General features: G+C 54.8%; 10 protein-coding genes across 10 annotated transcripts; 5 read left to right on the forward strand and 5 right to left on the reverse strand.

The window, feature by feature from the left end:
- Positions 1-276: 276 nt before the first annotated feature.
- Positions 277-2,271, reverse strand: CABS01_04823 (ABC transporter; the record flags this gene model as incomplete). The annotated part of the gene is made up of 1 exon (XM_060538193.1): positions 277-2,271. One exon carries the CDS (start codon positions 2,269-2,271, stop codon positions 277-279), a length of 1,995 nt encoding a protein of 664 aa, XP_060389855.1.
- A 581-nt stretch (positions 2,272-2,852) lies between these two features.
- On the forward strand, positions 2,853-3,374 carry CABS01_04824 (proteasome maturation factor UMP1; the record flags this gene model as incomplete). Its single annotated transcript, XM_060538194.1, has 2 exons — positions 2,853-2,858; positions 2,937-3,374. The coding sequence occupies 2 exons, from the start codon at positions 2,853-2,855 to the stop codon at positions 3,372-3,374; spliced, it is 444 nt and encodes a 147-aa protein (XP_060389856.1).
- A 720-nt stretch (positions 3,375-4,094) lies between these two features.
- On the reverse strand, positions 4,095-4,942 carry CABS01_04825 (uncharacterized protein; the record flags this gene model as incomplete). Its single annotated transcript, XM_060538195.1, has 2 exons — positions 4,095-4,249; positions 4,303-4,942. The coding sequence occupies 2 exons, from the start codon at positions 4,940-4,942 to the stop codon at positions 4,095-4,097; spliced, it is 795 nt and encodes a 264-aa protein (XP_060389857.1).
- Positions 4,943-9,482: 4,540 nt separating this feature from the next.
- Positions 9,483-11,791, reverse strand: CABS01_04826 (uncharacterized protein; the record flags this gene model as incomplete). The annotated part of the gene is made up of 4 exons (XM_060538196.1): positions 9,483-10,950; positions 11,001-11,365; positions 11,419-11,494; positions 11,550-11,791. The coding sequence occupies 4 exons, from the start codon at positions 11,789-11,791 to the stop codon at positions 9,483-9,485; spliced, it is 2,151 nt and encodes a 716-aa protein (XP_060389858.1).
- A 1,202-nt stretch (positions 11,792-12,993) lies between these two features.
- Positions 12,994-13,659, forward strand: CABS01_04827 (uncharacterized protein; the record flags this gene model as incomplete). Its single annotated transcript, XM_060538197.1, has 3 exons — positions 12,994-13,122; positions 13,178-13,533; positions 13,587-13,659. 3 exons carry the CDS (start codon positions 12,994-12,996, stop codon positions 13,657-13,659), a joined length of 558 nt encoding a protein of 185 aa, XP_060389859.1.
- A 67-nt stretch (positions 13,660-13,726) lies between these two features.
- On the reverse strand, positions 13,727-14,257 carry CABS01_04828 (uncharacterized protein; the record flags this gene model as incomplete). The annotated part of the gene is made up of 2 exons (XM_060538198.1): positions 13,727-14,194; positions 14,246-14,257. The coding sequence occupies 2 exons, from the start codon at positions 14,255-14,257 to the stop codon at positions 13,727-13,729; spliced, it is 480 nt and encodes a 159-aa protein (XP_060389860.1).
- A 1,196-nt stretch (positions 14,258-15,453) lies between these two features.
- Positions 15,454-17,091, reverse strand: CABS01_04829 (major facilitator superfamily transporter; the record flags this gene model as incomplete). The annotated part of the gene is made up of 1 exon (XM_060538199.1): positions 15,454-17,091. The coding sequence occupies one exon, from the start codon at positions 17,089-17,091 to the stop codon at positions 15,454-15,456; it is 1,638 nt and encodes a 545-aa protein (XP_060389861.1).
- Positions 17,092-18,038: 947 nt separating this feature from the next.
- Positions 18,039-19,483, forward strand: CABS01_04830 (SNARE-complex protein Syntaxin-18; the record flags this gene model as incomplete). The annotated part of the gene is made up of 4 exons (XM_060538200.1): positions 18,039-18,172; positions 18,231-18,357; positions 18,424-19,151; positions 19,243-19,483. The coding sequence occupies 4 exons, from the start codon at positions 18,039-18,041 to the stop codon at positions 19,481-19,483; spliced, it is 1,230 nt and encodes a 409-aa protein (XP_060389862.1).
- A 1,196-nt stretch (positions 19,484-20,679) lies between these two features.
- Positions 20,680-21,663, forward strand: CABS01_04831 (uncharacterized protein; the record flags this gene model as incomplete). The annotated part of the gene is made up of 1 exon (XM_060538201.1): positions 20,680-21,663. A coding segment is annotated over one exon (984 nt), but the record flags the coding sequence as incomplete, so codon positions are not given.
- A 323-nt stretch (positions 21,664-21,986) lies between these two features.
- CABS01_04832 (aminotransferase class I and II) lies at positions 21,987-23,695 on the forward strand (the record flags this gene model as incomplete). The annotated part of the gene is made up of 3 exons (XM_060538202.1): positions 21,987-22,217; positions 22,302-22,361; positions 22,625-23,695. 3 exons carry the CDS (start codon positions 21,987-21,989, stop codon positions 23,693-23,695), a joined length of 1,362 nt encoding a protein of 453 aa, XP_060389864.1.
- Between the last annotated feature and the right edge of the window lie 1,801 nt (positions 23,696-25,496).

Raw genomic sequence — 25,496 nt, forward strand, 5'->3', positions numbered from 1 at the left:
GGAGGGCTTGGATGATTTGCTTTTGGTATTCAACGTCCATCTTTTCCACATGCGGCTCTTTCTACGGATACACTCTGGTGCCCAACGTCTGAGATATCTATCCCACATGGATGATGTGCAGCTCACCTCTGGGGTAAACAATCACCTACCTACTTCTATATCCACCCAAAGTCTATTCGCTTCTCTTGCCCTCGTTCTCTCAATACTGTTGTCCTTTGGGACCAGCTTGTTCTCCTTCATGTGAACTGCCAAGAAAAAACATTGGGTCCAGAGGTATCACACACCCCAAAGAGCCCTCCACCGCTTCTCATCCGTCCTCAAAGGCCCGTCAAACCGCCCAAACCGCGCCGGCAACCCTTCGTTGGCCTCGGGCAAACAAATCCACTCTCGCACACAATCCGGCACTTCCTCCTTGATGTGACTGATGCAGATCAACGCTTGCCTCTCACTCAACCCCCTGACCCGCACTCGGCCTGCCTTGGCTACCTCACTATCCACGATGCGCTCCCCGCTATACGTCTTCTCTTCTCCTTTAGCGAGGAAGAGCATACACTTGTCTCTGACAGCATCGTCCATTCCGCTGAATGCCTCGTCGAGCACCACCACGTCGGCATTCTTGATCACCGCGCGCAGGAGCAACGCGATGCGCTGGGCGCTGAAGGAGAGACCGCCAAAGAGGTAGTTATCCGACCAAGAGAGGTCACCTCCGTCATCCGTGACAGAAGACGATGGAGCCTTTTGATATCCCGGGTTCAACTCCGGCGTGAACCACCGCAACGTCGCCTCAACCTTTCCCCGTGCCTCATCATCCAACACAGGAATACCCTTGAACGTATCCGCCCAGGCATTCTCCAACACCTGTCGAACAGTCAAGCCGCGGGGCATGTGCTGGTGCACCTCGGGACTCGAGTGCCCTATCCGTGACTGTATATCCCAGAACGTGACAGGCCGCTGCCCAGACCCGGGCTCGGGCAGCCTGCTGCGGCCAAACAGCTTGATGGGGAGGGAGTACGTCTGCGGGTGATCGGAGCACAAGAGAGAAACGACGGTCGTCTTGCCCGACCCGTTCGGCCCGAAGACGCCCCATCGCTCCCCTCGCCGGACAGTCCACATCAGCCCGTCCTTGGGCCCGGACGGCGTCTCCTGAGACCAGTTGCCCAGCGCGATCTTGTTCCCGTACCGCACCTGACACCCGTCCATCTCAATCAGCGGTTCACCCACAGCCGTCTCCCCAGCAGTCGAGGATGACGCCTCAGCAGCAGAAGAAGCAGACTCAACAGCATGCGAATCCTTCTCTCCAGCCGAGAAGAGCCCATCCCCCTCCACCCCCCTCGCAGTCAAAACCTTTCCCATCTCCACAAGCGAATGCACAGGCAACCTCTCATCCTCCTTCAACCCACCCTTCCACACGCCCCTCACATACGTCCTCAGCCCCTCCAACACCTCCTCCTTAGGCCCCATCGACCCAACCTGACAGTCCCCACGCAAATACACCAAATGCGTAATCCACTCGGGCAGCGGATCCTGCGGCCGCGCACTCAACACCAGCCTCGGACTCGCCCGCTCCGCGATCCCCTCCAGCACGGGACTCAACCCGGCCACGGTCGGGGGATCGAGCCCCATGAACGGCTCATCCAGCAGCAGCACCTCCGGCGTGGCCAACAGCGCCCTCGCGATGCGCGCGCGCCGTCCTTGGCCGTTACTCAGGAACGCGACGGGGAGATCCAGCAGCGGCTCCAGCCTCAGGTCCTTCACGACCCTCTCCACGAGCTCCGGCGGCATCAGGTTCTCCTCCCCCGGTAAGGTATCGAGCGGATTCAGCTCCGTGTTGCCGACCAAGTAATCCCGCAGCGAGAAATCCGTATTCTCCCTCCTCGACTCGTACCGCGCGGCGAGGTACGCACTGGTAGTATGCCCGCCGCCCAACCCGCCGTCACCGTCGAAGCCGACATATTGTATCGCCCTATTGGCACTTCGCAGGCGTGGCGGGACGACCTCGGTGGAGAGGTACGGGTACGTCCGCGCCGTGGGCGGGATCGCGAGGTGCTGGCCGCGGAGGACCTGCAGCAGCGTCGTCTTGCCCGAGAGCGAGGGGCCGACGATGCACCAGTGGTTCTTGTTCTTGTCGGCGGCGGTGGCGGAGGACAGCTCGAGGTTCAGGTCTGTGAAGAGGGGCGGGTTCGGGTGCGTGGTGTGCGTGTTGGGGTGGCGCCGGTAAAAGGAGCCGTTGGCGATCCTTAGGATCGGGGGAGAACGATTCGGTATCCTCATTGTGATTGAACGAGTGTGCATATGTGCCTGCTTCAATGGGAGAGATTGAGCGAATCACTGTCTGAGCGAGCGGAATCAACGCCAATTGACCACCGTTACCCTTGATATCGCGTCGTTGGGATAGTCGTGGGATGACTTTCACATTGTGACTCTTCCTTCTCCTCCCAAAAAGAAAAATCCGGGGCAGCTTTCCCCGGACTTTTGGGTACAAGTACGTAAAACCAGCTGCGATCTCGGTGTCGAAGCTCGGCCGTCATCGCCCCACCCGTAATGTGGATCCGTGTCCGGGGAGCGGAAAGAAAAGACCGACAGGGATCAGGTACGCTAAGGATTGAGGTTACCGCGTCTGCATTTCAGCCTGGAAGTCACGTGCAGTTCATCTCGCTGAGGTAATGGCGGGACCGACTGGCACGACTGGGTAGCAGCAGCCAACAGGCACGCCGGAGAGCTCCAGGCACATCAACGCAGCGCAAGCTTCCATAATCGTCACCCAGCCCGTTCAGCTCCATCTCAATCAACACGATCCCCTAAACGAAACCTCTCCTCCCAACAACCACATTCCACCCCGAAGAACATTCAAGATGTCGGTATGTCGTCTCCCACCTCCAATCCACCTTCCCTCCATCACGGAACCCCCTCCCAAACTAACATCGTCCCCCCTCCAGATGCGAATCGTCCCCGCCGCAAACCAACCCACAACCTTCGCCGCAGGCGCCAACGCCCCCTCGGCACCGGGCGTCCACGACACCCTCCGCGCCGGCGTAGGCCAGTCCGCCTACGACGCCAAAGAAAACGTCGCCGCCTCCGCCCACCCTCTCGAGTCCCGCCTCAAGAACTGGGAGGCCACCCAGGAAGGCATGCGCATGGAGACGCTCCGCCGCACCTTTGGCCTCGCCGAACCCATCCGCCGCCAGATGGAGCTCAAGATTACGCAAAACGGCGAGTGGCGGCCCCTCGCCCTCGGCGGTCAAAAGGCCTCCGTCCACGAGGAGATCCTCCGCGGCAAGGACTCCAGCGTCACGTGGGAGGACGTCTACTCCGGCGAGGAGAGCGTGGGCATCGTTGGTATGCACGACGAGATGGAGAGGAAGCTCAAGATTTGAGAGTGATAGAGAGAAAGCTTGAGAGATATGACGGGGTTGGAATGACCGAGAGCGGACCTGGGCTCCTGGATCAGAGGGATGCGACAGGAGGACCAGGGTTGGAATTGTATTACTACGATATGCGTCATGACCTCAGGACGGCGCGGCAAAGGAAATGTCAAGGCCATAGAAGGAATTCACCGAAGCGTCCAGGTTCAACGGAAAGATGGAATAGAATGCGTTCTACTATCCTATGGACAACACCCATAGACGGGGCGTGGAGAAGAACCAACCAGAACAAATACACAAAGCTATGATACGCCGTTGTACTCCGAATGTCCCCTTATTGTCTTCGCTCTTTGTAATACGCTCGATGGATGTCGGGGTGGCCTCCATGGAGAGAGACACGCGAGACATGAGAAAAGATAAAAGACCCATCGCAACACCGTTACCGAAGGCCTCACCAGGCCGACTAGCCCATCCGTTCTGGGCACTTCTGGAATTGCATGCATTGTCGAAACCATGACCCCGGCTAGGCCCCTGCCTCTTTGTATCGTGTACCGTACCATGCAGAGCACTCAAGCCAGATTGGCCCAATGGAGTCTTTTCTCGCCTGCTCTTCTTCCATGCATGTCATTCTCCCCACTAGAAAGGAATGGCTCTTGTTCGGCGGGGGCGAGATGTTAAAGGAAAGGAGTGATGATCGCAGAAGAAAAGGGCCCAGATCTTGGGACCGCTCGATCATAAGATAACACAGCATCCACCGCCACCTTCTCGGTTGCGCCCGCCGCCAGAGGTTGACTTATTGCCTCCCTTAGGTTCTTCTTCCTCAACGATATCGGCTGGCCGGACGGTCATGTGTACAACGTTGGCTGCCTCAGCACTGAAGTGGTATTCTGGAACAAGGTTAGATGAATCAAGGGAAACGTAGATATCAGGGAAAACCTACGTTTCAATTGGTCCTTATCGTCCAGCAGCTTTCCGAAATGAATCAAACGTATACTGCTGGGGCTCGCAGGCTTGGCATCCCATTCTTCACGCCACTCCCTGAGGATGAGTTCCTTCAAGGTATAAACACTGATGGTGAAGGGGTCCTTCTTTCCGGCCTCGGTCAATCCAGGAACATTGACGTTTCTCTTTGTCAAGTACTTTTCGTCCAATTTGTAAGGGTGTCTTGCACCAGTAGTGAGCAACAGGGTGATGTTGCAGACTGGGCCATCTGCTGGAGAGTTGGTGACGGGCTGGACGTCATCGACAGAGGGACCGATGGCCATGGAGTCATCCTGAGTCTTGGTCGCTGGCGACGAAAGCGAGTCCTTCTCCTTTCCTTTGGTTGACGGCTCGATTGAATCGTCGGCATCGCCCACGGCCGACGTGCTGGCTTCAGGCTGTGTTGATGCCGCATCGCCGGGTGTCTTGCTTGATGAAGTAGTCGTCGGCCTCGTTGTGTCTGCTGCGGCGGCGTCGGCTTCCGTCGACGAGGATTGAGGGAGGGTCTTCATTGGAATGGTATCCTTTGGCGCCGCCGAAGAGTCCTTGGGTGATTGGCCGACGGTCGTGTTGGCGTCGGCGGGTTTGGTATCGGCCATTGCGGATCACAGGCAAGAGCAACGGCAGCGTCGAGCCTCGAGGAGCGCGGGCTCGTGGTGATTGAGATTGGAACCGAATCGGATACAGTGGCTCAATGCATGCGGCAGTCTGCGAAAAAGTTGAGGATATTTCGACGAGTGGGATCTCAGTGTTTCGCGGAAGAGAATCGGGGGGATGAATTGTAGTCTTCGGGTGAGACGGTCAGACGCAGAGGCACAGCGACGCAGAGACGCCAGTCGGGATGGTACCAGTTGGCGTGGGTAGCGAGGCCGGTGTTGTGGCAGTTGCCAGGATTTGGGGGGGTCGTTCAGGATGTTGGACGGGAACGCTGAAGGCGGAAGCGGGTGGTAAAGGCGGGTGATCAGTGCATCCAAAGCGTGGGCGTTCGACCAGTCCAAGTTCAAGCCCAACCAGCGAGGTGGGAAAAAGGAAGGATAAAATGGAGACCCGGGGCCGAGAGTTGGAGAAGGAGACGTGCGTGGGAGAGAGGACCTGACGGGAATGTCGAATGGGGAGATGGCTTGGCGGAACTTGGAAGGCGTGGCTCGTGGGCCGTGGGCCGTGGGCGTTGTCTCTCTTTTCCACCTGCACTCCAGTCTCCAGTTTCCAGTGCTGGACTCGGCTGGGCAGGCTGGGGACGCTGCTTTGCTGAAGCCGGGCGAGTGGACTGGCTTACTGACTATACTACCACACTACCTAGTAATCCAGACTAGGCAAGGTAGGTAGGTTGAGTGGACGGGCTGGGCTGGATGGCTCGGCAATGATTCCGTTCCAACTTCCAAGTTGTGCTGGAGGCGAAAGAGTCGCGGAATTTGCCAGGTACGTGTGCGAACAAATCTTCTCTGTCGTCGGTAGGGAAGATCATGTGAGTTTGCTGCTGGTAGATGATTGTATCCGTTCCTTAGTATCGGTAAGGTATGGTTACCTAAGGAAGGTCGGTCGGTAGGGGAGAGCGGTGCTTCGCTGCCGAAGCGGCGTTTGGTCGTCTCGTGTCTCGATGGTTACCCTCACGCTCTTCCAGGCAGGAATGTACCTCTAGGAACAGTACGTGAGTACCTACCTTACGGTAAGGTAATCGAGGTGGGCACGTATGTAGAGAAGACTAGACAGGGTGGTGCTATGACGATGTACCCGGCAATCACGTCGTCTCCCATCGAATTTCCGAGCGGTCGGTATTAGTCGAGTCGTGTGGGCTGTTTCGTCTATCAGGCCCTCCTTGACAAAGCTGCTACGGCGGAGGCGGCGGCGGCGATGGCGATAGACGCGGCGGCGGCGGATATCGGCAGCAAAGGGCGAAGCCGATCAAGGGTCGAGGATGTTGTGGAGGGTGTCACAAGCTTGCTCTCTTTTATCTTCTTCTCGGTCACCAAGTTCCAGCTGCTGTCCTGGTCGTCATCCTTGATGTTTGATGTTGCTTCTCGGTCGTGGGTTAGCTGCTTAGAAAAACAGAGAGTAGGACCGATCCGAAGTACCTATTTCAAATCGAGACTGGCTGGCGAGCAGAAACAACAATCGGGCATTCGAGATGTTGGCCGGAATTGCAACCGCCGCGACTGAATAGTTTGTGGGAACGGGGTGGTTCCTGTAGTTTCCCTCGGTGTTCCTCAGTTAAGGTACTCTCGCGGCCCTATGCCTCTTGTTGCAAGTTTGACTGATTCCTTCTTTCTCATTCCTTGACAACGATACTTGTCGCGAAGTACAGTCCGTCTAGTGGAAAACAATGCGAGTACCTGAGATTGTCGGGAAGGCGCACCTCAGACTTAAAGAGAAGGGGCAACCATGACGTTGGAAGAGGAAAGAACCACTTTCTCTAGGTCTTCCTTCCCGTCTCCTTTCCCAATCTGAAGTCCCTCAAGATCTTCAATTCCAGTGTTTCCCCAATGCTTCCTCCTCCCTTCATCTATTTTGCACTTGCACCATTATTCGCCATCTGATCGCATGCTCCTCGAAATCAAAGTATCCGAGTGCGCACCAATTGATAACACATCGATTCATACAGATACCATTCCGAGTATCTTCACGCCTGCTGGACTCGGCCAAGGCTAGTGCATTCGCTAACTTGACCGCGGCGTCCACGGGTGCCCTCCCCCGCCGTCACCGCTCCAGAAGACAGGACGCTATTATTTCGCAATGTGACACATTCCCAACCGCACGCACCGTTCGCATTCCTTCCGTCTCCAGATCTGGGCGTCTCGCGGGGGAAACGGGAACGGGAGCGAGGGAATGGAAAGGATCAAATGGCACACGCGCCGTAACAGAGGAAACGCACCCAGACGCTGCCTGTCAAATTTCCAACCGTCAGTGCCATTGCCACTAATCTAGACCAACCACCTAATTACCTACAACCATCTTTCAGTTCGCCTGCAGTCAGCCGCATCATCAGTCGGTCGAGGCTGTGTCAGTTCCGATACGTACCCACCGATGGTGCCCTCACCGGTTCAGTTCCCCTTCCTCGCAGGGACAGGCTAGTCTGCGGTCCCCGCCACGGCGCCCCATCTCTGGGCATCTGAAATCCCCTCATTTTCCTCAACTCAAGCGCGATATAGAAAGATAGACGTGCAATGTTTCAGCAGCACCCCATACGCGTGTGGGAAACAGATTGGTCTAGGTGTACGGCAGGCAACAAAAAACAAAAAGCGGCTGGATTGGTTACGACCTCGCAGCATTACAAGACGTACGGTTGGCTTCGTCACCGCTTTGTGTTTTTCGCACTCTCAGCCTCCCAGGACCATCAGATTAGTGTGTGAGGGTGTTATGTTGATGTTTCTGAAGATGGGATAAGACTGTCAGGAACCCGAAACTCTCCTCAGGCTTATTTCGCCTGTCGCCCCATGGCCTTATTTGACACCAATGCAACACGCAGGCACGAGGGAAACCAATGTAGTGCACGCACATACTCAAAACCCAAAGAGTCTACAGGGGAAGCATTCGAAGGCTAGCGACGCAGAGCACGAGCTTTCCATGCTTTGGCCTGTTGTCTTTCAAGCCGGTGCTCTGCAACGTCCAGACGAAGTGCGAGATCCTCGTTACAGATCTGCTAGGGCGAGGAGAACCACCTATGCCAGGTTCACATGTTCACTGGGCGGGACACAGGCCCTAGGCAGATCTGATGGCCGTAACACGAGTAGAAGAGTAATCGTTTGCTCATAGGACTGCCGCATCCAGACTCCCCAAGCTTTTCGGACCAGACCGTGTGTGTTGTCGTCGGGCGCCCAGATCCATCCACGGCTCCAGCGGAAAAGATGCCCGGGGTTCCCAACCAATCCCTTTGAGGATGGGGGACTGTCGACAATGGCCAGCCATGGCCCACCGAGAGTAGTCCGAGTCTCCTGCTCCTTTGGGTCACTGTTGACGTCTTCTTAACACCATTGTCCAGATCCTTCATCGGGGGAACCGGGAACGGTGTAGTGCCCCAATGCACGAGTTACGATTGAAGCGAATGTTTCTCGTTCTGACTCTCGTCCCGACGACTTGGAAAATAGAAAAATGCGAAGAAGACGACGTGGAAAAAGCAATATCTGAAATCCATCATTGGTGGGCGACACAATCTTCGAACCGGGATCCACGATCTCTGTCCGCACAGAAATCGCGGGGTGACGGGAGAAACAATGGAGACTCCACTCGCTTGCGCCGGTCCGTCCAAAATCCAGACACCAACATACAGCCCCAATGGACCGGCATTGCGCCCAAGTCTTAGTTGACCTGCCCGACTTGTCGACCATATCGTCGCAAACAACAGCAGAAGCTGATACCAAGTTACCGACCTTGCCGACTTTGCCTTACCTAAGGTACTGACGGGAATCAAGACCACGGCACCAACCCAAAGCCGGAGCCGGACTTGTGCGCTCCGCCACGCTCTGAGGGTCCTGATGACTGCTCTCCTTTCACATTTACGAAAAGAACTACAGCTTGCCTGCAATTCTGTAGGTAGTACGGTCCAGTAGCTTATCCCATCGGCCCCTTAGAACTGTCGATTCCTCCTAAAACTCAAGGTTCCGGCCGGACCCCTTAGACCTCCCGTCGAGGCCCGCCGCTAAACAAACATCTGTCGTGCGCCCGCATTGCACGACTTGGTCTTGTCTTTGTCTGAACTCTCCAATGGCTTTTTAAGACCAATACTCATCACATCTCAAGCCTGTAGGTCTGGCATCTGCTCGCGCATGCATCGAAGAAGTTATGAATTAGGGGAGATGACGAAAGAAGAATCTATTTTCTGCGCAGCTTCTTCTTTGGATTGTATGTTGTGTCCTTTCCTACTCCATAGGTTGAGGGAACGCCAACCTAGTTATATTAACTTGAAGATACACGAACATGCTAGTATACTCAGTCAGGTATGCTGGAGGTTGCTCTCCATCCTCGAGCACAGAGAGATCAGTACGGCCAATGACTTCCTCGAATTTGCTACTTGTCAACTTTTCCCTCACACTGCCATTACTAAAATACCGAGGATATCCTTTCGTTTCGTAGCCTACAGTCAAACAAAAATCCTACTCCTCCTCCAACACACATCCCACTGAGCTCGTCGTCTCATATGTCTTCTTACAACACCAGCAAATCACCATTGCTCCCCTGCGCTGGTTGCACCACCTGCTGCGGAGCGTGCTGATTCACCACATACCCCGTCTCGTAACCCCCAGTCTCACCAAACACGTCTCCCTGGTCGATCCTCATGGCCGCCATCTGCTGCGGTCCGATGCTGTTAAAGTACGCGTCCGCGTCGTTGACCGCCTGCGCCATTTCGCCGTTGGCCGCCGCCGGGTCGTTGGCGATGTGCTGGCCGTGCATGTTATAATCCTGGGCCTGTCCGCCCATGCCGAGCATGCTCAAGCTCTTCTGGTTTTCGATGGACGTCGGGAGGAGGTGCTTCTGCAGCGCCGGCGAGTCCGTCAGCTTCTTGGGCCGCGCTGAGCGGAAGACGGTCTGCACCGGCTTCAGGTACACCGTAGCGAGCGTGCCGACGTTGAGGCACATCTCTTCGAGTGTGGCCGGGTCGAGGCGCTCGGATTCGGCCGTGATGGGCGGCTTCTCGCCCATGACGATCTGCTTGGCTGCGGCCATGTCTGTCGACAAGAGTCGCCAGTACATGTACGCTCTGTCGCGAAGATCCGGGTTATCCGTCTCTTCCGTCGCCCACTTGAGGACGCGAGGCACCAGCTCTTGACCCTTGGTTGGTCTCTGGATAAAGAGCTTCACGGTCGCCGTGAGCAGTGCCAGTTGCACTTCTACCGGCTCCTCGGCGAACGAGTACAAAAAGTCTTCCAGGAGTGCCTCGCTGTTCTCTATTCTGTCCGCGTATTGTCCAATGACCCAAACCATTGCAGCCTTTGCTTCCGGCTCGTCGAGAGAGTCAAGGTGCTCGCAGAGAGTGCCGATGATGGACTCGTACTGGTTCGGATACTTGCGGAAGATGTTTCTAATAACGACCGTGGCCTCCTGTACAATATACGTGATCTTGGTCGCAACCAGTTCGAGGAGCAGGTTGATACACTGCCGCGCTGCCGGCTCGATCTTGATAGCCAGTTTGCCTATCGCTCGCACTGCCTTGCGAACGAAGTGAACGTCGATTTCCGTCGCGTACTCTCTAAGTTCGGTGAGGACCTCATCGATGTTGTTTTCGTTGGCGAGCATGAAGATGAGCTCGAGCTTCGTGACCTTGACGTAGATGGGGTCGTTGTACTTGCAGAAGAAGACGCGAATGTCGTTGCGCAAGACTTCAGGTCGACGCTGCAAGATCAAGAGAGCGTTTCGTAGAGCGAGGTACTGTACTTCTGGGCCCTTGGCAAGGAGCGTCACCAGGGGAGGAGATAGCTTTTTGCACAGGATTGCGATCTGTCTCTGGTCCGAGATGTAGTTCATGAGATACAGAACGACACGGATGCAGGTGAGCACGACGGCTGAGTTTGAATGTGAAAGACGCGGCGATATGCGCTCGGCAAGAAGCAAGGCTTCCCCTGACTCCTGAGGCACATATGACATGAGTGCCTCGAGGATATATGTTTGACCCCATCTGCCATGATTGTCAGCAACAGCCTTTGCAAAGCGATTGATAGTACCCACTCTGAGCAGTCGGGAAGGATAGCCACCATCTTGGAGGCATTGCTGTAGTCGATGGTAAGTTTGATGGCGTCACTACGCTCCCAAATGTCCATCAACGATGCTAGCGCACTGGCCACTACGGTAGGGTTGTCATCTCTGAGAAGCGTGTTGAGCCTGTCGATTAGATCTGAACCCTCGATCATGCGCCTATCGTGGTCATATAGCTTTGCGACGCAGAAGGCGGCCGTCTTCCTCACGTATGGATCCGCGTCCTTCAACATGTGCTTGACCAAAGGAACAGTCGCCTCGACGAATTCCCGGACATGTATGTAAGACATCGTTCGCAGGGCCAACGCTCTGACCAGCGGATTGTGATCTTCCATATCCTGGGGCGACGTTAATCAACTGACTTCTCAGGAAGTCAAGGGGCCGCGCTCACCTGCTCCAGGACAGGAATAGCCTGAACGGCAATTTCTGGTCGCATCCTTGCGTAATTGACCAGGAACAAGAAGCACCTAAATGGTTCGTCAACACCTGAATATCCCGTGGGGAGCTATCGGGAGGTAGTACATCTTCTTGATCTCGAGACTCTGGATATGCATGCAGCCGATGATGTCGGGGAATAGCGCGACCATATCATTGTTGCTCATGGTCATGTTGGCGACGATCTTCTTCAGCGCAATCTTCTTGCTCGCATAGTTCTTGTCCTTCTTGCCGCCGCTGTTGAGTTCCAGCCGCAATTCTGCGACTTTGCCCTTGGAGGTTATTAGTTTATTGACGTAAGTCGGCGGGGGCACGTAGGCCATAAACATGGCGGGCGACACATAGGACGACAGCATCCAAGGTAGAAAACGTGAGGTGAGGTGAAGACGATTGCGCCAGCAACATATGATGAGAGGGGAAGCTGAAGCTCGAGACCGGAAGGCACAGCAAGGCTGGTGGTATTGGGGACGGCGGGGCAGACAGTAGTAGGAATAACTCCCAGATAACAAGCTCAGCTTGTCTCAGACAAATATCGAAGGATTTTGGTACAGAATTCGCGAAGGACGTTGTCCAACGGCAAGACATGTATGCGCAACGAAATTAGGAGAGACAAGAACGAATTCTTACCCTGGCAAACAACTTGGAGTCTCCTCCACCCTGTGCGCTCGACATGATGGCGGCTTTCTCCTGGTATCAGACACAGCGGTCGGTGTGGTGGCGCGTAGTGCGATTCTCAGGCAGGATCCCTCCTTACGGGTGTCCCGACAAGCTCTCTGCCGGTTCTCGATCGCGTCGTGGTGGGCGATAACACCCTAGGACCCCTCACGCCCAGCTGCGCGATGTATGTCGACTTTGGCTTCCCTGTACTAGGGCCAAGCCACTCGATCGGAACGGGGTCGCAAAAGTTGGCGGGAAGACGCAGTGCTTCCTTGACTTGTCTTGGATAGTGGGAGGGGTGCAGAGGCAGAAGGGATGTCACATGCGTCGTTGGTGCCGGGGGGGTTGCGGCCAATCGAAGAGGCCTCTGCTTGATCAACGTGTCGTTGAGCTGAAATGCCGGACAACCTTCTTTTTGTCTCTACACCAGCTGCTGTGGCCGATTTCTATCGTGGGCGATTTGGGAGGATTCGCTTTGCTCGGTCCGACGGTACGGGGTGCGGTCGGCTATCGTTTGTTTCTCGCGGGCAATCCGGGGATGCGATTTCCAGTTGTTTAAGGGGAAGTTCAACGTTGGATTCCCAAAGCTCCCGCCGTTCCGCAGTGGAGTGCGACAGGTCCGAAACTGGGCCTTATCGGTCAGCCGATAAAGAATAAGCGCAGCCGCTGTCAATGGAACCGCGTGGGGTGCACGTCGGATTGTGTTTCCAGGGTTTAGCCGGCCCTTTTTGTGGGGAACTGCTTTCCAACGACCGCCCGTCATCACCCACCAGCGCGAACTGCTTGCCAGCTTTCGTTTCAACACCTGCATCCGAATCTACTGAGCTTCCGACCGCGCGCTCGACTAACGAAGCTCGACATACATACTCCGATCATGGCTTTGGTCAATGGCGATGTCCCGCGATGGGTGGCAGACCTGCAGTCTCCCCCTGCTGCTAAGTCCAAGGTCCCCGGCATATCCGATCCCCCAGGCTACCCGTCGCAATCCTCGTCCAGCTCCAAGGTAAGCTCGCTGCCGCCCCGCACAAGCGTTCATTTCCGCTGACTTGGCTTTGTAGAAGCAGAAGGACCAGAAGGCTATTCAGCCGCGCAAGCAACAGACACCCGAGGAGATGGATACTCTGAAAGTCAAGAAGGCGTGGGAGGTGGCGCTCGCCCCCGTCAAGAACCTGCCAATGACGGCAATCATGATGTACATGTCCGGCAACTCGCTCCAGATCTTCAGCATCATGATGGTCTTCATGGCTTTCAAAAATCCTCTGATGGGTCTCACCGCGGTGAACCAGGCATTCGAGAGGTTCGAGTCAGAAACAAACAAGGCCAAGATGCTGCAGGTCAAGCTGGCATACGTCGCTATGCAATTCGTGGCCCTAGCGCTGGCGGTTTGGAAGGTCAACTCGATGGGACTGCTGCCGTATGTATTCATTCACAAGTTCGGTCACAATGGCATTGCTAACGCGGGAGTAGGACAACGAGGTCAGATTGGTTGGCTTGGGAAGCTCGAAGAGAGGCTTTGGAGTCCTCGGTCCCCGCTTTATAGACGACAAAATGATATCCAGTACCACATTACCGCAAACCAATTCTCTGTCCCTATCCTCGTTTATGCATCATTGTACACTGCCATACCAGACCATGCTACTGCCAGTCGCGGGCTCATATACCCAGACGCTGTCGTTTTCTCCACTGGTCGGTATTTCATCAGAGTTTCGAGCAGGCATTTCGACTTCGCCTATTGCATTGTAAGGCTGATCAGCCATATCGTCATAGTACCAACGCTGCGATGGGTCATGTACAGATGAATCGAACGTCATGTTGAAAGAATCCAGCCTAGCCTGCTGAGCTTCCTTTCCCCTAGGCCATGGACGATCTACAGCAACCATATTCGTTCGGTTCTTTCTCTTTTTGGACGAAAGACAATTCGATTGATGTGTATCATCTACGATGCTCGTTTCTGGCCTAGAGACGCCATGCCTCTTGGCCTGGTGACGGGCTGGGTTGGGATTTTCTTGGGCCATCTGGGTCTGCTGCTTCATCGATGCCGATCCTCCTTTGGAGGTGGGCTTATTCGACTTGGTCTAGACAAAAGTCAGCTTCTGACCGAGGCACTACCGAATGGACTAACTCACTTGCTGGTGCATTGTAGCGACGGGAATCGTTTGTTGATCTTGGTATGGAATAGAGTGTTTGATCTGCGGTCTTGATTCTCTTCTCAGGACCGTCAACGGCGCCTATGGTCCTTATACCACATCGGGCAGCGGCGCATGCTCATACAGGAAGTACGGACTCTGATGCCAAGTCGCTAACCTATTCGCCTCCTAGTGTTGGCCAGCGACACAAACAACTTTGTCAGGCAGCATGAGCTGGTAGTTCCGCTCGTAGAGTCTACATCTCTCTTGGACCTTGTGGTCGTATCCAAGCGCCCTGGCCGAACAGAGAGATATCTGTATAATCTACGTGGTACGCAACTCACGGCAATTCTCTCATCCCACGGCAGGACGTGTACTCGGTACTCCATACGATACTCTGTACGATGTTATGGCCAGGAATTACCTCAAAAGAGGGGTTTCCGAGACCACGCCTACAAAGAAGTCGAGGCTATGGAACGAAAGGGATGCTGTAAGCATGAACTCTGAGCTCGGAGTTTGCTCCTATCTCAACCCGAAGCTGGGCCCGATGGTCTTGCTTCCACAACAGCCACGACATACCAGACCGTTAGCGATGCCGGATGCGGTCCGGCAACGCAGCTATTCCAACGTTCAAGACCTAGCAGCCCATCGAAGTCTAGAGTCAAGCGAAACAGCGAGCCACTTAGCGGCTCTTAAAGCTTCTGAGACATGGCTAACAGCCTCCAAGGGATGGATGACATAGCAGCAGCGTATGCGTGTTTCTCTACCTTATTGGGCGAGCGCATACACAAGACAGTGAGACAAAACAAACTTACGCTTACCTGAGCTAGGTCGACTCTATTTTGCTGTTATGTCTTGACCGCGTTTGCCTGACCCTGACGAGGGTGGTTCGCAAAGAAACCACAAGTCTGGTCCAAGCTTGTGAGCCTCTATCGATAGCAGATGATCCCCCAGGTTCAACTTTAAGTTATTCCTGGATATCACGTTTTTCAAAACATCTAGAGTGTCGATCATTCTCTGACATGGCTGGATCATGTGGCACCGGAAGTCGGTGATAATTATAGAAAACCACAATCCCAGGAGAGACGAACTTGAACCCGCTCCTGGACCTGAAACTAGAACTGAGATGTTTTGATATCATTACCCAACGCCCAAAAAGCCAGTCTCTTTTACAATGGCCGAAAGGCTGTATCCAACTCCAAACCGAATCATGACGCCTCTTCCCTCATCCGCCTCGCATTCCTCCACACGGGACCCTTCCTCGCTATCAAAAACATCATCGGGCTCAAGGCAGCACACAAGGCAGCCAGGAACGTAAACGACCACCCCCTCCCCATCCCACGAATCATGTACTCAATCACCGCCGTTCCAACAGCGCCCATGGCGCACCGCACCAGGTTATTCGCTGCCGTCGCCGTCGCCGGCGCGTCCGGGAAAAGGTCCACAATGAGCGTATTCATGACGCTAAACGACCCCGTAATCGTGAGCCCGATCACGCCCTGTAGCACCAAAGGTGCCGCGACGCCGCCGACCTCGTAATGCAGCACCCACCCGTAAGACGTCAGCGCCGCGAGCCCGACGGCGACGGCCGGGTAAACGGGCTGCAGGCGGGCCCTTTCGATGGGGAATTTCAGGAGGTCGTCGCCCCGGCGGCGGTCGATTGCGAAGCCGATTTGGGAGGCGATGCGGCGGTAGTTCCAGTCGAGGACGTAGCCCTGGCCGAGGCTGGCGACGACGCAGCCCGCGCCGTAGGGGAGGTAGCAGAGGCCGAGCTCGAGGTCGTTGAAGTGGTAGATTTCGCGGAAGAGGGTGCCGAGAGTGGCAGCTACGCAGATGAAGGCTACGTAGAGGAGGCTGTTGTAGGCGAGGACGAGGGCCATTTCTTTTTCGAAAATGATTTTGACGGAGCGGATTGGGTTCGGGAAGCGGAGCTTCCGGTGAGGGTGTGCTGGTATGGATTCGGTCTGAGAAAGAGCGCCGGTGTCCTGGTGTCTACGGTTACGGCGGCGGCGGCGGATGAGGTCGATTAGGGGCCGGTTCCACGACTGAGCCGGGATAGAGCCGTTGCCCACGACACCACGACAGGTCTCTGGGACGAAGAGGGCGTAAGGGACAAGCCAGAGGCTGATGAGCACGACGCAAAACCAAAAGATGGACGCCCAGCCGAAATACTGCGTCAAGACGCCCCCCAAGACGGGACCGATGGTGGGGCCGACGTTGATGCCCGCGCCGACGATGCCCATATACTTGCCCCGCTCCGAGCTGACCGAGATATCAGCCACCATGGCGAACCCCAGCGCAATGGCGCCGCTGCTCCCGCCGCTCTGCAGCATGCGGAGGACGAGGAGGGCGGCGTAGTCGCGCTGCAGGGCGAGTCCGACACAGGCGACGAGGTAGATGCTGAAAGCGACGAGAAAGGCTGGGCGGCGGCCGGCCATGTCGCCGAAATCGCCAAAGAGCGTCGGGGAGATGGCCTGGAGGATCATGTAGGAGGTGACGGTGAGGTTGACGAGGGCGACAGAGACGTGGAGGTCGTCTGCGATGGGGGCCAGGACCGGGTAGTAGATGTTTGCGGACATGGGCGGGACGAAGCAGGCGACGGAGGCCATGAAGGCTACCCAGCGCTTTGTGGAGGGAGAGAAGACGCTATAGGCTGGGCCGCTGGGCTGGCGGGTGAGGTTTTCGGGGTCGTCTTGATCGTGGACCGGGTTGGGGTCTTCGGTCGAGGAGACTTCATTATGTGATTTCTCGTTGGCGAGTTCTGGGTCGCTTGGTGACGAGGCCTGGATGATGGACGGACTCGGAGATGTTGTGTCTAGGCCTGTTTGATTCCTTTCCAAGTCCATTTGGCCTATGTGGTTCAACTCATCTTGTCCCATACTTATCAAGACGGCATCTCCGTATCAAGCAAAGATACAGAGAGATGACAAGGCGGGAGAAGAACGGAGATTGAAGCTTGGCTGCCGTTGCCGTCTCCAGACACTTACTTGACAGTGCTTCACGATACTCTTTTGTGATATAGCAAAGACTATAAATTGAAGTAATATTAAACCGGAGAAGATGAGCAAGTAAACTTCACAAAAATGGATGATCTTGCTTGCCTATGTAGATTTTGCAAGTAGTCCATATCCGTAAGCGGGACCATCTTGCCGCCCTGCCGCATACCTACCCAGCTTTACTACGTACAACAATGATATTATTTCCGCTACCAGATCGGCCTCCACCACTCGGCCTCTGACCGACCGCGATTAACATACAGCTTTTATGATTCGCCCGGACCGGGCCATACCTCCACAAAAGCCCGCCCATTTTGGGCAGCTGGTGCCGTCCAGCATTGACCGAGGCGGCTTCTGGGACGTGTCTATCGGTGCGGTATCGGGCGAGATGATCGCAGCCAAAAAAGAATCCGTTGGTGTTCCTTGACAAATGGCACTAAAAGATTCATCATTGCGCCTTTAGTTAGGTGGTGGAGGGCAATAGCTAGAGACGCTTGACTCTAGCATGAATTGGGTTCACTCCGAGATCGGACAGCCTCACTTCAAATGTCCAGCCCTTTTCTAGAATCCCGTTCTCGAATGTGGTCCTTTTTTCAACGAGGATGTCAAAAGTGGTTGATGGACGTCACAATTGGCGTCTTTTGCAAGCTTCGGTCTCGTTGTTGTGGAGGGGTTGGCTCGTGCGCCCTGCCGACGCCCTTGCCGACCTGCCGATGCAGCCCCGAACTCTGACTGTTAGTCCGCTTAGCTAATCCGTACAAAAAACAGCCACACCAGCCCCAAGTCCGAGGGGATAAATGTGGCTAGTGAGACCTGAGAACCCAAGCCACGTCATTGGAGAACAGCTTTCCACATCTCCAGCTGGCAGCGAGGATGTGACCACGGGGTTGAACGACGTGATATTACGGATTCCGGTGCTCCTCAACACCACGTAATTACTTCCAGATTGAAACGTTCCCTTCTCCCAGCCGCACGGCAAAGTGCGATAGGTCTCCCAAAATGGACATTACACCAGCATTCAACGACCTCCTGCGGAAGCGCAATGCGCCCACCGTCACCGAAAAGAAGCTCAGTCTCGAAGCAATTGACGGCTTCCTCAAGGAGGCTTACAGAATAGTCAGTCTCTACCAAACCACCTCTCTGTTTCTGAGAACTGTATGCCTCTGACACCTTGACATCCAGAACTCCCACATTACAAACCTCCACAACGAACTCAAAGATGTCCGACAAGCCTACCTTTCAACAGCGCAACCGCGCAAAACACACATCCACGCCGCCGCCGCCACCCAACAACGTCACCTAACAGACCGCGACCGCGAAGAAGTGGATGCAAACGCAAAGCAAATGCTCCGCGAGCTCAACGCGAGCATCACAGCCCTCAACGAAGCAGAGCTCCTCCGCCGCGAAACCGAAACGGCCGTCATCCGCAAAAAGTACGCCAGCAGGCTCGGTGCCCTCGGCGCCTGGGCTGCGGCGAGTGACAATGACAGCGGCAGCAGCAAGGGCAAGACGGCGGAGCACGCGGCGGCCGAGGCCCGCGCCAGGACGATTGAGCAGCACCGCGACGAGGTGATTCAGAGTCTGAGGTTGGGACTGCAGCGGTGCGGGAGGACGCAGCAGGATATGATGGAGGTGAGGCTCACGAGGGAGATGGAGAAGAATAGGAGTGTTTTGGCGAAGGCGGGCGGCGGCGGGGCGATGCCTGAGTTGGGCGGGTTTTATGAGTCCATGGCGAAGACTGCGGCGACCAGCAAGGGGGCGACGGGCAAGGCTGGTTTGCCGCCCGGGGATGAGGGTGCGTCGTCGTCGTATGACCCGCGAGAGGGTCTCACGGATGAGCAGATTCAGATGTTTGAGAAAGGAAACCAGGATATGCTTCAGCATTACAACAGCACGCTGGACAAAGTCAGGTATGTTTTCGATGGCTCGGCATTTTTTCACTACAAGTCGCCCAGAGGTTCCTTCGGAATACATCGCTAACCAATTGGCGCCTATGAATAGGACGGCGGAGAAATCGCTACTCGAGATTGCAGAGCTGCTGACGTTACTGGTGGGCAACTTGGCGACGCAGTCTGCGCATATTGAGCAACTCGTGGCGGACTCTGAAAACATTACGGCGGACGTGGGCGGTGGTAACAAGCAGCTGAAGAAGGCGACGCAGCGACCGAGCGCGGCGAGGTATACCTTTTTCGCGTCGGCGGGGTTGTGCACGTTTTTGATTCTTTGGGACTTGATTATCTAGTTGTGAGGCCGGAAGCATTGGGTTGAATAGAAGCTTGGCTGGGAGTTTGCCCAGTTTGGCGATACAATACCATGAGAACCATTGTCTTGGCTGTACTACGCACCACATTTCGTGGTCTGCCAGATTTCACCTCTGATTTTCAGTCTTGTAGAGTTGTGCACTTTTGACTTATTGAGGTAGCATTTCGAGTAGGTATTCCATGGCTTGAATCACAGGCTGATATTGCCATGGTGGGAGGTTGGGCTGACAGACATGTGAAAGTTTATAGATAGCAGCGTCACATGCCGGGTCGTCAAAAAGCCTGGACCAAGTGCAGGTGACCTTTTAGTTGCAAGCCATGTAAATCCAGCGAACGAGAAAATGAGAGGACTGATGCCTTGGTCTTCGGGCGCTAGGAGCATTTGATAATCTGATCTGCCTTGCCTACATTATCTAGCACCTTACGCAAGCAAACTACAGGTTCGCTTTGTCACAGTGAAGAAGCGTTGTCGCGGTGTGTTCTCCGGGACGGCTTGTACGGAGCTGGGATGCCGGGGGAGCTTCGGCGAGTGTCTGGGCAAGCTTGCGGCAGGCGAGCTTCTGATTGGCGCTGCTAACGACATTGAACATGCGAAACGGTTCGGTACCTGCGGTGTTTTGGAGGAGGGAAGCGTTGCAATACCGAGGAGTGGTCTCATCTTTGCGGTTATACTTGGAGTTGCCGAGCTCTAAATTTGTGCTGTCCATAAAACCCTCGTAGCGTAGGTAGGTATTGATTCCAAGGCAAGTCGTGAGTCTCCAAATAGGTGGTGTAAGATAAAGGAAGATGAATGTGCGTCTGTCAACCTGCAGTCCGATACAGACAAGATGGGATGATCTCGTTACTTTAGTCTGAAGTGGCACGGCAATGCACTCCATCCGATATCAACGGTTCAGAAGGAATCCAAGAAGATAAACCGGGATGAACTTCAATCGATACGGAGTACACTACCAGACTAAGCAAACGTCGAGTCGTGATGACTATCTGGCAGCAAATGGGAGAGTTTGGAGAGTCATGGGGCTGAGCCCGAGACCTCGGCCCGCCCTCCACGGGTGACCTCACAAGCGCAATTGGGAAAGGTTGGGGCAAATGGGGAAGCAGCGGGGAGCCGACAGCTAGAGGATAAAGAGAAGGCGCGCTCCTTTCCCCCGCCGATGCACAAGACACTGAAAGGAAGGTACTGCCACTGCTGCTGCTGCCAAACCTGGAAAACAACGAAACGAAATCCCCGACCATTGCCCGACACTTCGCCGATTTCTTCACTTTCGGTATCTTTCTGCATCACCGTAAACTTGAATTTACTACGATACAACCTGGCCTCAGCATCCCGGGTGACCAGCAAAAAGACAGAATCAATCTATTTTCGCAGACAAATCCGCCTATCCGCACCCGATTCGAGCAAGGCGTTACGAAATACCTTCCTCGACCTGACTATCCTGCCCGCACCTGGTGGATCCCATTTGATACAACTTTGCCCCAAAACCCAACCTTGGACGTGTCACAGTGGTACTTTTTCTCCGTCACCAGGTTCCATTCAAACTCGATTGCTTGCTGTTTCTCGAGTTTCTTCTGCCACCTGTTCAAGCCTCAGACAGCCAGAATTTCCGAACCACAAACCAAACACGCCCTCCGATCGTCCGAGCCAAAACATCACTATCTCAGCCCTTTCATCCAGGATTCCACTACTCCGTACCCAACCCCCGTATCCAAGCCGTTGCTCTGCCGTACAGTGTACCCTGCGCCCTGCATCTGTACATACCTACCTAGTGTCTGTATTCTGCAGCCCGCCCGTCCGCTGCAACCACATCAACCTTCTTGTAAGTTTCTGCAACTCCCGGAGCGCCGCGCTGTGAGGACGAGACACTCGGCCAGACCCAAGCGTCGCCGTACGGAGTACAGTACCTTAGTTAACACGTCCAGGTCTTTCTGGGATTGCTTAGCTCCCGCACCAACCAAGTCCCCCGTCTTTCATCCCCCAGGTAAGCAGTTGCAGCCCGTTTGTCCCTCACCTCAGCAACATGTCATCTTGCGGCTTGCCCTGTTCCTTGACGTCCTAGACGTTTCCCGCCTTAGCTGGAAGTCCCCCCGTCTATGGAGGCGCATGTCCGCTTCCCCCCTTCCCCTTCCCCGTCCAACCTCGAGGCGTCGGGTGACACGGTGACCCCTCCGGGAGCCCGGGCAGAAGGGGCAGCTCTCACCCCAAGGTCCCATGGTCCATGGAAGGTCCCAAAACACCCCGACCACACCGGTGACCAAGCTCCCATTCCCACTGCCCACCTGGGTCAGGTACGGAGTACTTGGGTCACCTCAGAGGCTCAGACGCCTGGACAAACGGTTGGCGCCTGTAATCGCAAAGCTTCCCATTCGCCCGTCTAAATCGTACCACTATTTGATGCCATAATAATAACCACCCTCAGACAGACCCTTTCCTCCCCCCCCGCCTCTGACTCGTTCCCCCTTCTCACGAAAGCTCCGACGCTGAAAATGCCCGGTGATTCCTCCTCTTCTTCATCAGCTTCGGCCTCTTCCTCTTCTTCCTCTTCTCCCCAGAACAACTCTACTCTTTCGAGAATACGCAACATCGCATCACACATCATGGCGCCTGTTTCAACCACGAACTTCCCCGCCAGCACGGTGCCGCAAGCTCCTGAGGATCCCCTCTTTGGCTTGATGGCCGCCTACAGGGCAGACCAGAGCAAGGACAAGGTCGATTTGGTGGGGTGAACCCTTGATTCATCAAGCAGCAGCAGCAGCTAGCTGTCTTGATGGTGTTCTGAGCTCTTTTGCTAACCATCCCAGGGAATTGGAGCTTACCGCGATGACAATGCGAAGCCTTGGGTTCTCCCCGTAGTCAAGAAGGTGCGTCATCATTCCCTTCTTTTGATTTCCCCCCTTCACCTTGTTGTGTGAATGTCCTCCGGAGACGGACCCTGCTTGCGACCCCTCCGGCTCCAGCAAGGCAAAGCCCGGCTGCGTCACGCATCGGCGGCACAACAGCTGATGTGCAGCATCGTCCTATTTTTGATGAGCTTTCCCCTCATCGCATCCCACTTCCTCCACTTTTGGCCTGCCCCTTACAAGTTACCCACCCCCGCTAACCCCGCCATGATGCAACTTTACAGGCCGACGAGATCCTCCGCAACGATCCCGAACTCAACCACGAATATGCTCCCATCGCCGGTATTCCCCAGTTCACCGGCAAGGCGAACGAGCTAATGCTCGGCGCCGACTCGCCCGCCATCCGCGAGAAGCGCACCTCCTCCGTCCAGACGATTTCCGGCACCGGTGCCGTGCATCTCGGCGCACTCTTCCTTGCAAAGTTCTACAAGGGCAACCGCACAGTCTACATCTCCAACCCGACATGGGCCAACCACAACCAGATCTTTGGCAATGTCGGTCTGCCCATCGCCCAATACCCCTACTTCTCCAAGGAGACAAAGGGCCTCGACTTTGAGGGCCTCAAGTCTACCCTGTCCTCCGCTCCCGAGCGTTCCATCATCCTTCTCCACGCCTGCGCTCACAACCCCACCGGCGTTGACCCGACGCAAGAGCAGTGGAAGGAGATTGCTGCTCTGATGCGCCAGAAGAACCACTTCCCCTTCTTCGACTGCGCCTACCAGGGCTTCGCCTCCGGCAACCTCGCCCAGGATGCCTGGGCTGTGCGCTACTTCATCGAGCAGGGCTTCGAGCTCCTCATCGCCCAGAGTTTCGCAAAGAACTTTGGACTCTACGGCGAGCGCGCCGGATGCTTCCACTTCGTCACCGCCCCGGCCTCCGACGCCGCCGAGACCACAAAACGCATCGCTTCCCAGCTCGCCATCCTCCAGCGTTCCGAGATCTCAAACCCTCCATTGTACGGCGCCCGCGTCGCAGCCACCGTGCTCAACGACCCCGCGCTCTTCGCTGAGTGGGAGGACAACCTGCGCACCATGTCCGGCCGCATCATCGAGATGCGCAAGGTCCTGCGCGCCAAGCTCGAGGAGCTCGGTACCCCCGGCACCTGGAACCACATCACCGACCAGATTGGCATGTTCAGCTTCACCGGCCTGTCAGAGACGCAGGTACTGAAGCTGCGCGAGGACGCCCACGTGTACATGACCAAGAACGGCCGCATCAGCATGGCTGGTCTCAACACAAGGAATGTCGAGTACTTTGCCAAGGCGGTTGACAAGGTTGTTCGTGAGACGAAATGAGATTGAGGTTTCTTATGACGTTTTGTATGAATGTAAATGGGTATACACGGGGACCGGATATGTCCCCCCGCAACGGTGTGGCCAGACAGCTGGCAGGAAGTGGAAAGAGGGAAAGAAAAAATCCTTAGATTTCCTAGCTCTGGAGTAATGACCATCACCTCTTGTTCATGATGCATATTGCTAGACTCTATTGCTTACTTGATGAACTGTGTGATCTGCGAGACTACTGTCAATGTCTACACTAACCTATCTGCTACTACAATTGAAAACTGGTCAGTATGTTGAGGGCTATCAACGTCAGGCTGAGTACCGGTGCCTGTCAATCGGAACTAAGTCATCCGGAATGTCCATGGCTTCCCTGTCTTAAATCTATTCAAGACCAACTTGGGGATGAAGGGAGTATCAGAAGGTAAGGTGAGACGAGGTGAAGTAGAGCTCTTTTCCTCTCTTACCCTGCTCCTTCCTCGTCTTCTCTGCTTGTCCTTTCATCCACCTCATCTCTCATTTTCTTTTATCTATGTATCTCATTTTACATCGTCTATCTCTCATGATCCGTTATCTCTTGTTTCTTGTTTTAGATCATCCCCATCCCTAATCTGATTTTACCTCTGTTTTGTATCCCCATCATTGAACTTCCGTCATGTCTGTCATTTGTATCCGATCACCCCTGTTTCTGAATTTCCATCGTTCATGGGACTGGGTTTCCATCATGTCTATGAATTTTCATTATCTATATCACTGAGTTATGTTTTCGTCATCTCCTTCCTTCACTCTATCGTTCATGCTACTGAAATTCCATCATCTCTGAGAATAACGACCCTCTCCATCGCTCTGACTCATCTAGGAGGTTTTTTTTTTTTTTTTTTGGAGATGTTGATAAAGCACGGCGCTACAGACTCCGACTCGAGTGGTAGTAGCGATGACCCTGACCTTGGCCCTGAGCACCCCCGCCAGAAGTCTTGCCGTGGTAAGGAGGATGACGATGATAGTGGAAATGGTGGCGAGGATGGTGAGGCTAACAAGACCGGTAAAACTAGTAGAGAAGATGGTGAGGGTAGTGAGGGCGGAGATGAGATAGATGTCGATGAGCCAATTGGCAACGGTGACGATGCCGGTAAACAGGACAAGCCTGCCCTGTCATTCATTCTCAATCATCTTTGTCATTCATTTCCATCCTCTCCTTCTCTCCCTTCTAACCCTTCTTCCTCTCTTTACCTTTTCTATCTCTCTTTACCTTTTCTATCTCTCTTTCCCTTTTCTATCTCTCTTTCCCGTTTCTATCTCTCTTTCCCTTTTCTATCTCTCTTTTATCTTCCCCCCTCCCCTCGTCGTAAGCACTCCCGAATACGAGAAGGCATGCCAGTACTAGCCATTCCCTAGTCTTAACCTACAACGGTGCCCAAAGGTTCATTTAATCTGCACCGGGACTCAGTATTCAAAGGCCGCCATCGACATAAGTAGGTCGGAGATGACTTGATCAGCAAGACATGGGCGGGCGCCGCGCTGCTGTTGAGCCCTGTCTCGATCGAAGCTCTCGTCGCAGCTATTGTCGATTGTGAAGACGGGTTCGTGGAGTATCGTTTTATAGGCGGCAGTAATCGAGATTCTCTGGACCAGCTAGCGCTCGATATTTCGAAGGTCACCATGTTAGTGGTTTGAGTTTGACATCTTTAACAAGAGGCATCGGGCGCCAGTATTGCTGATGAGTGGATTGTCTCAATAGAGCATTCCGTCGCAGCCATTGTGGTTTTGAAGACGAGGTCGGTGGAATGCTGCTTTATAAGTGCTTCCAAGAGGCCAC

Source organism: Colletotrichum abscissum, assembly GCF_030869225.1.
Source record: "Colletotrichum abscissum strain IMI 504890 chromosome Unknown Scaffold_9.1, whole genome shotgun sequence".
NCBI lineage: Eukaryota > Fungi > Ascomycota > Sordariomycetes > Glomerellales > Glomerellaceae > Colletotrichum > Colletotrichum abscissum.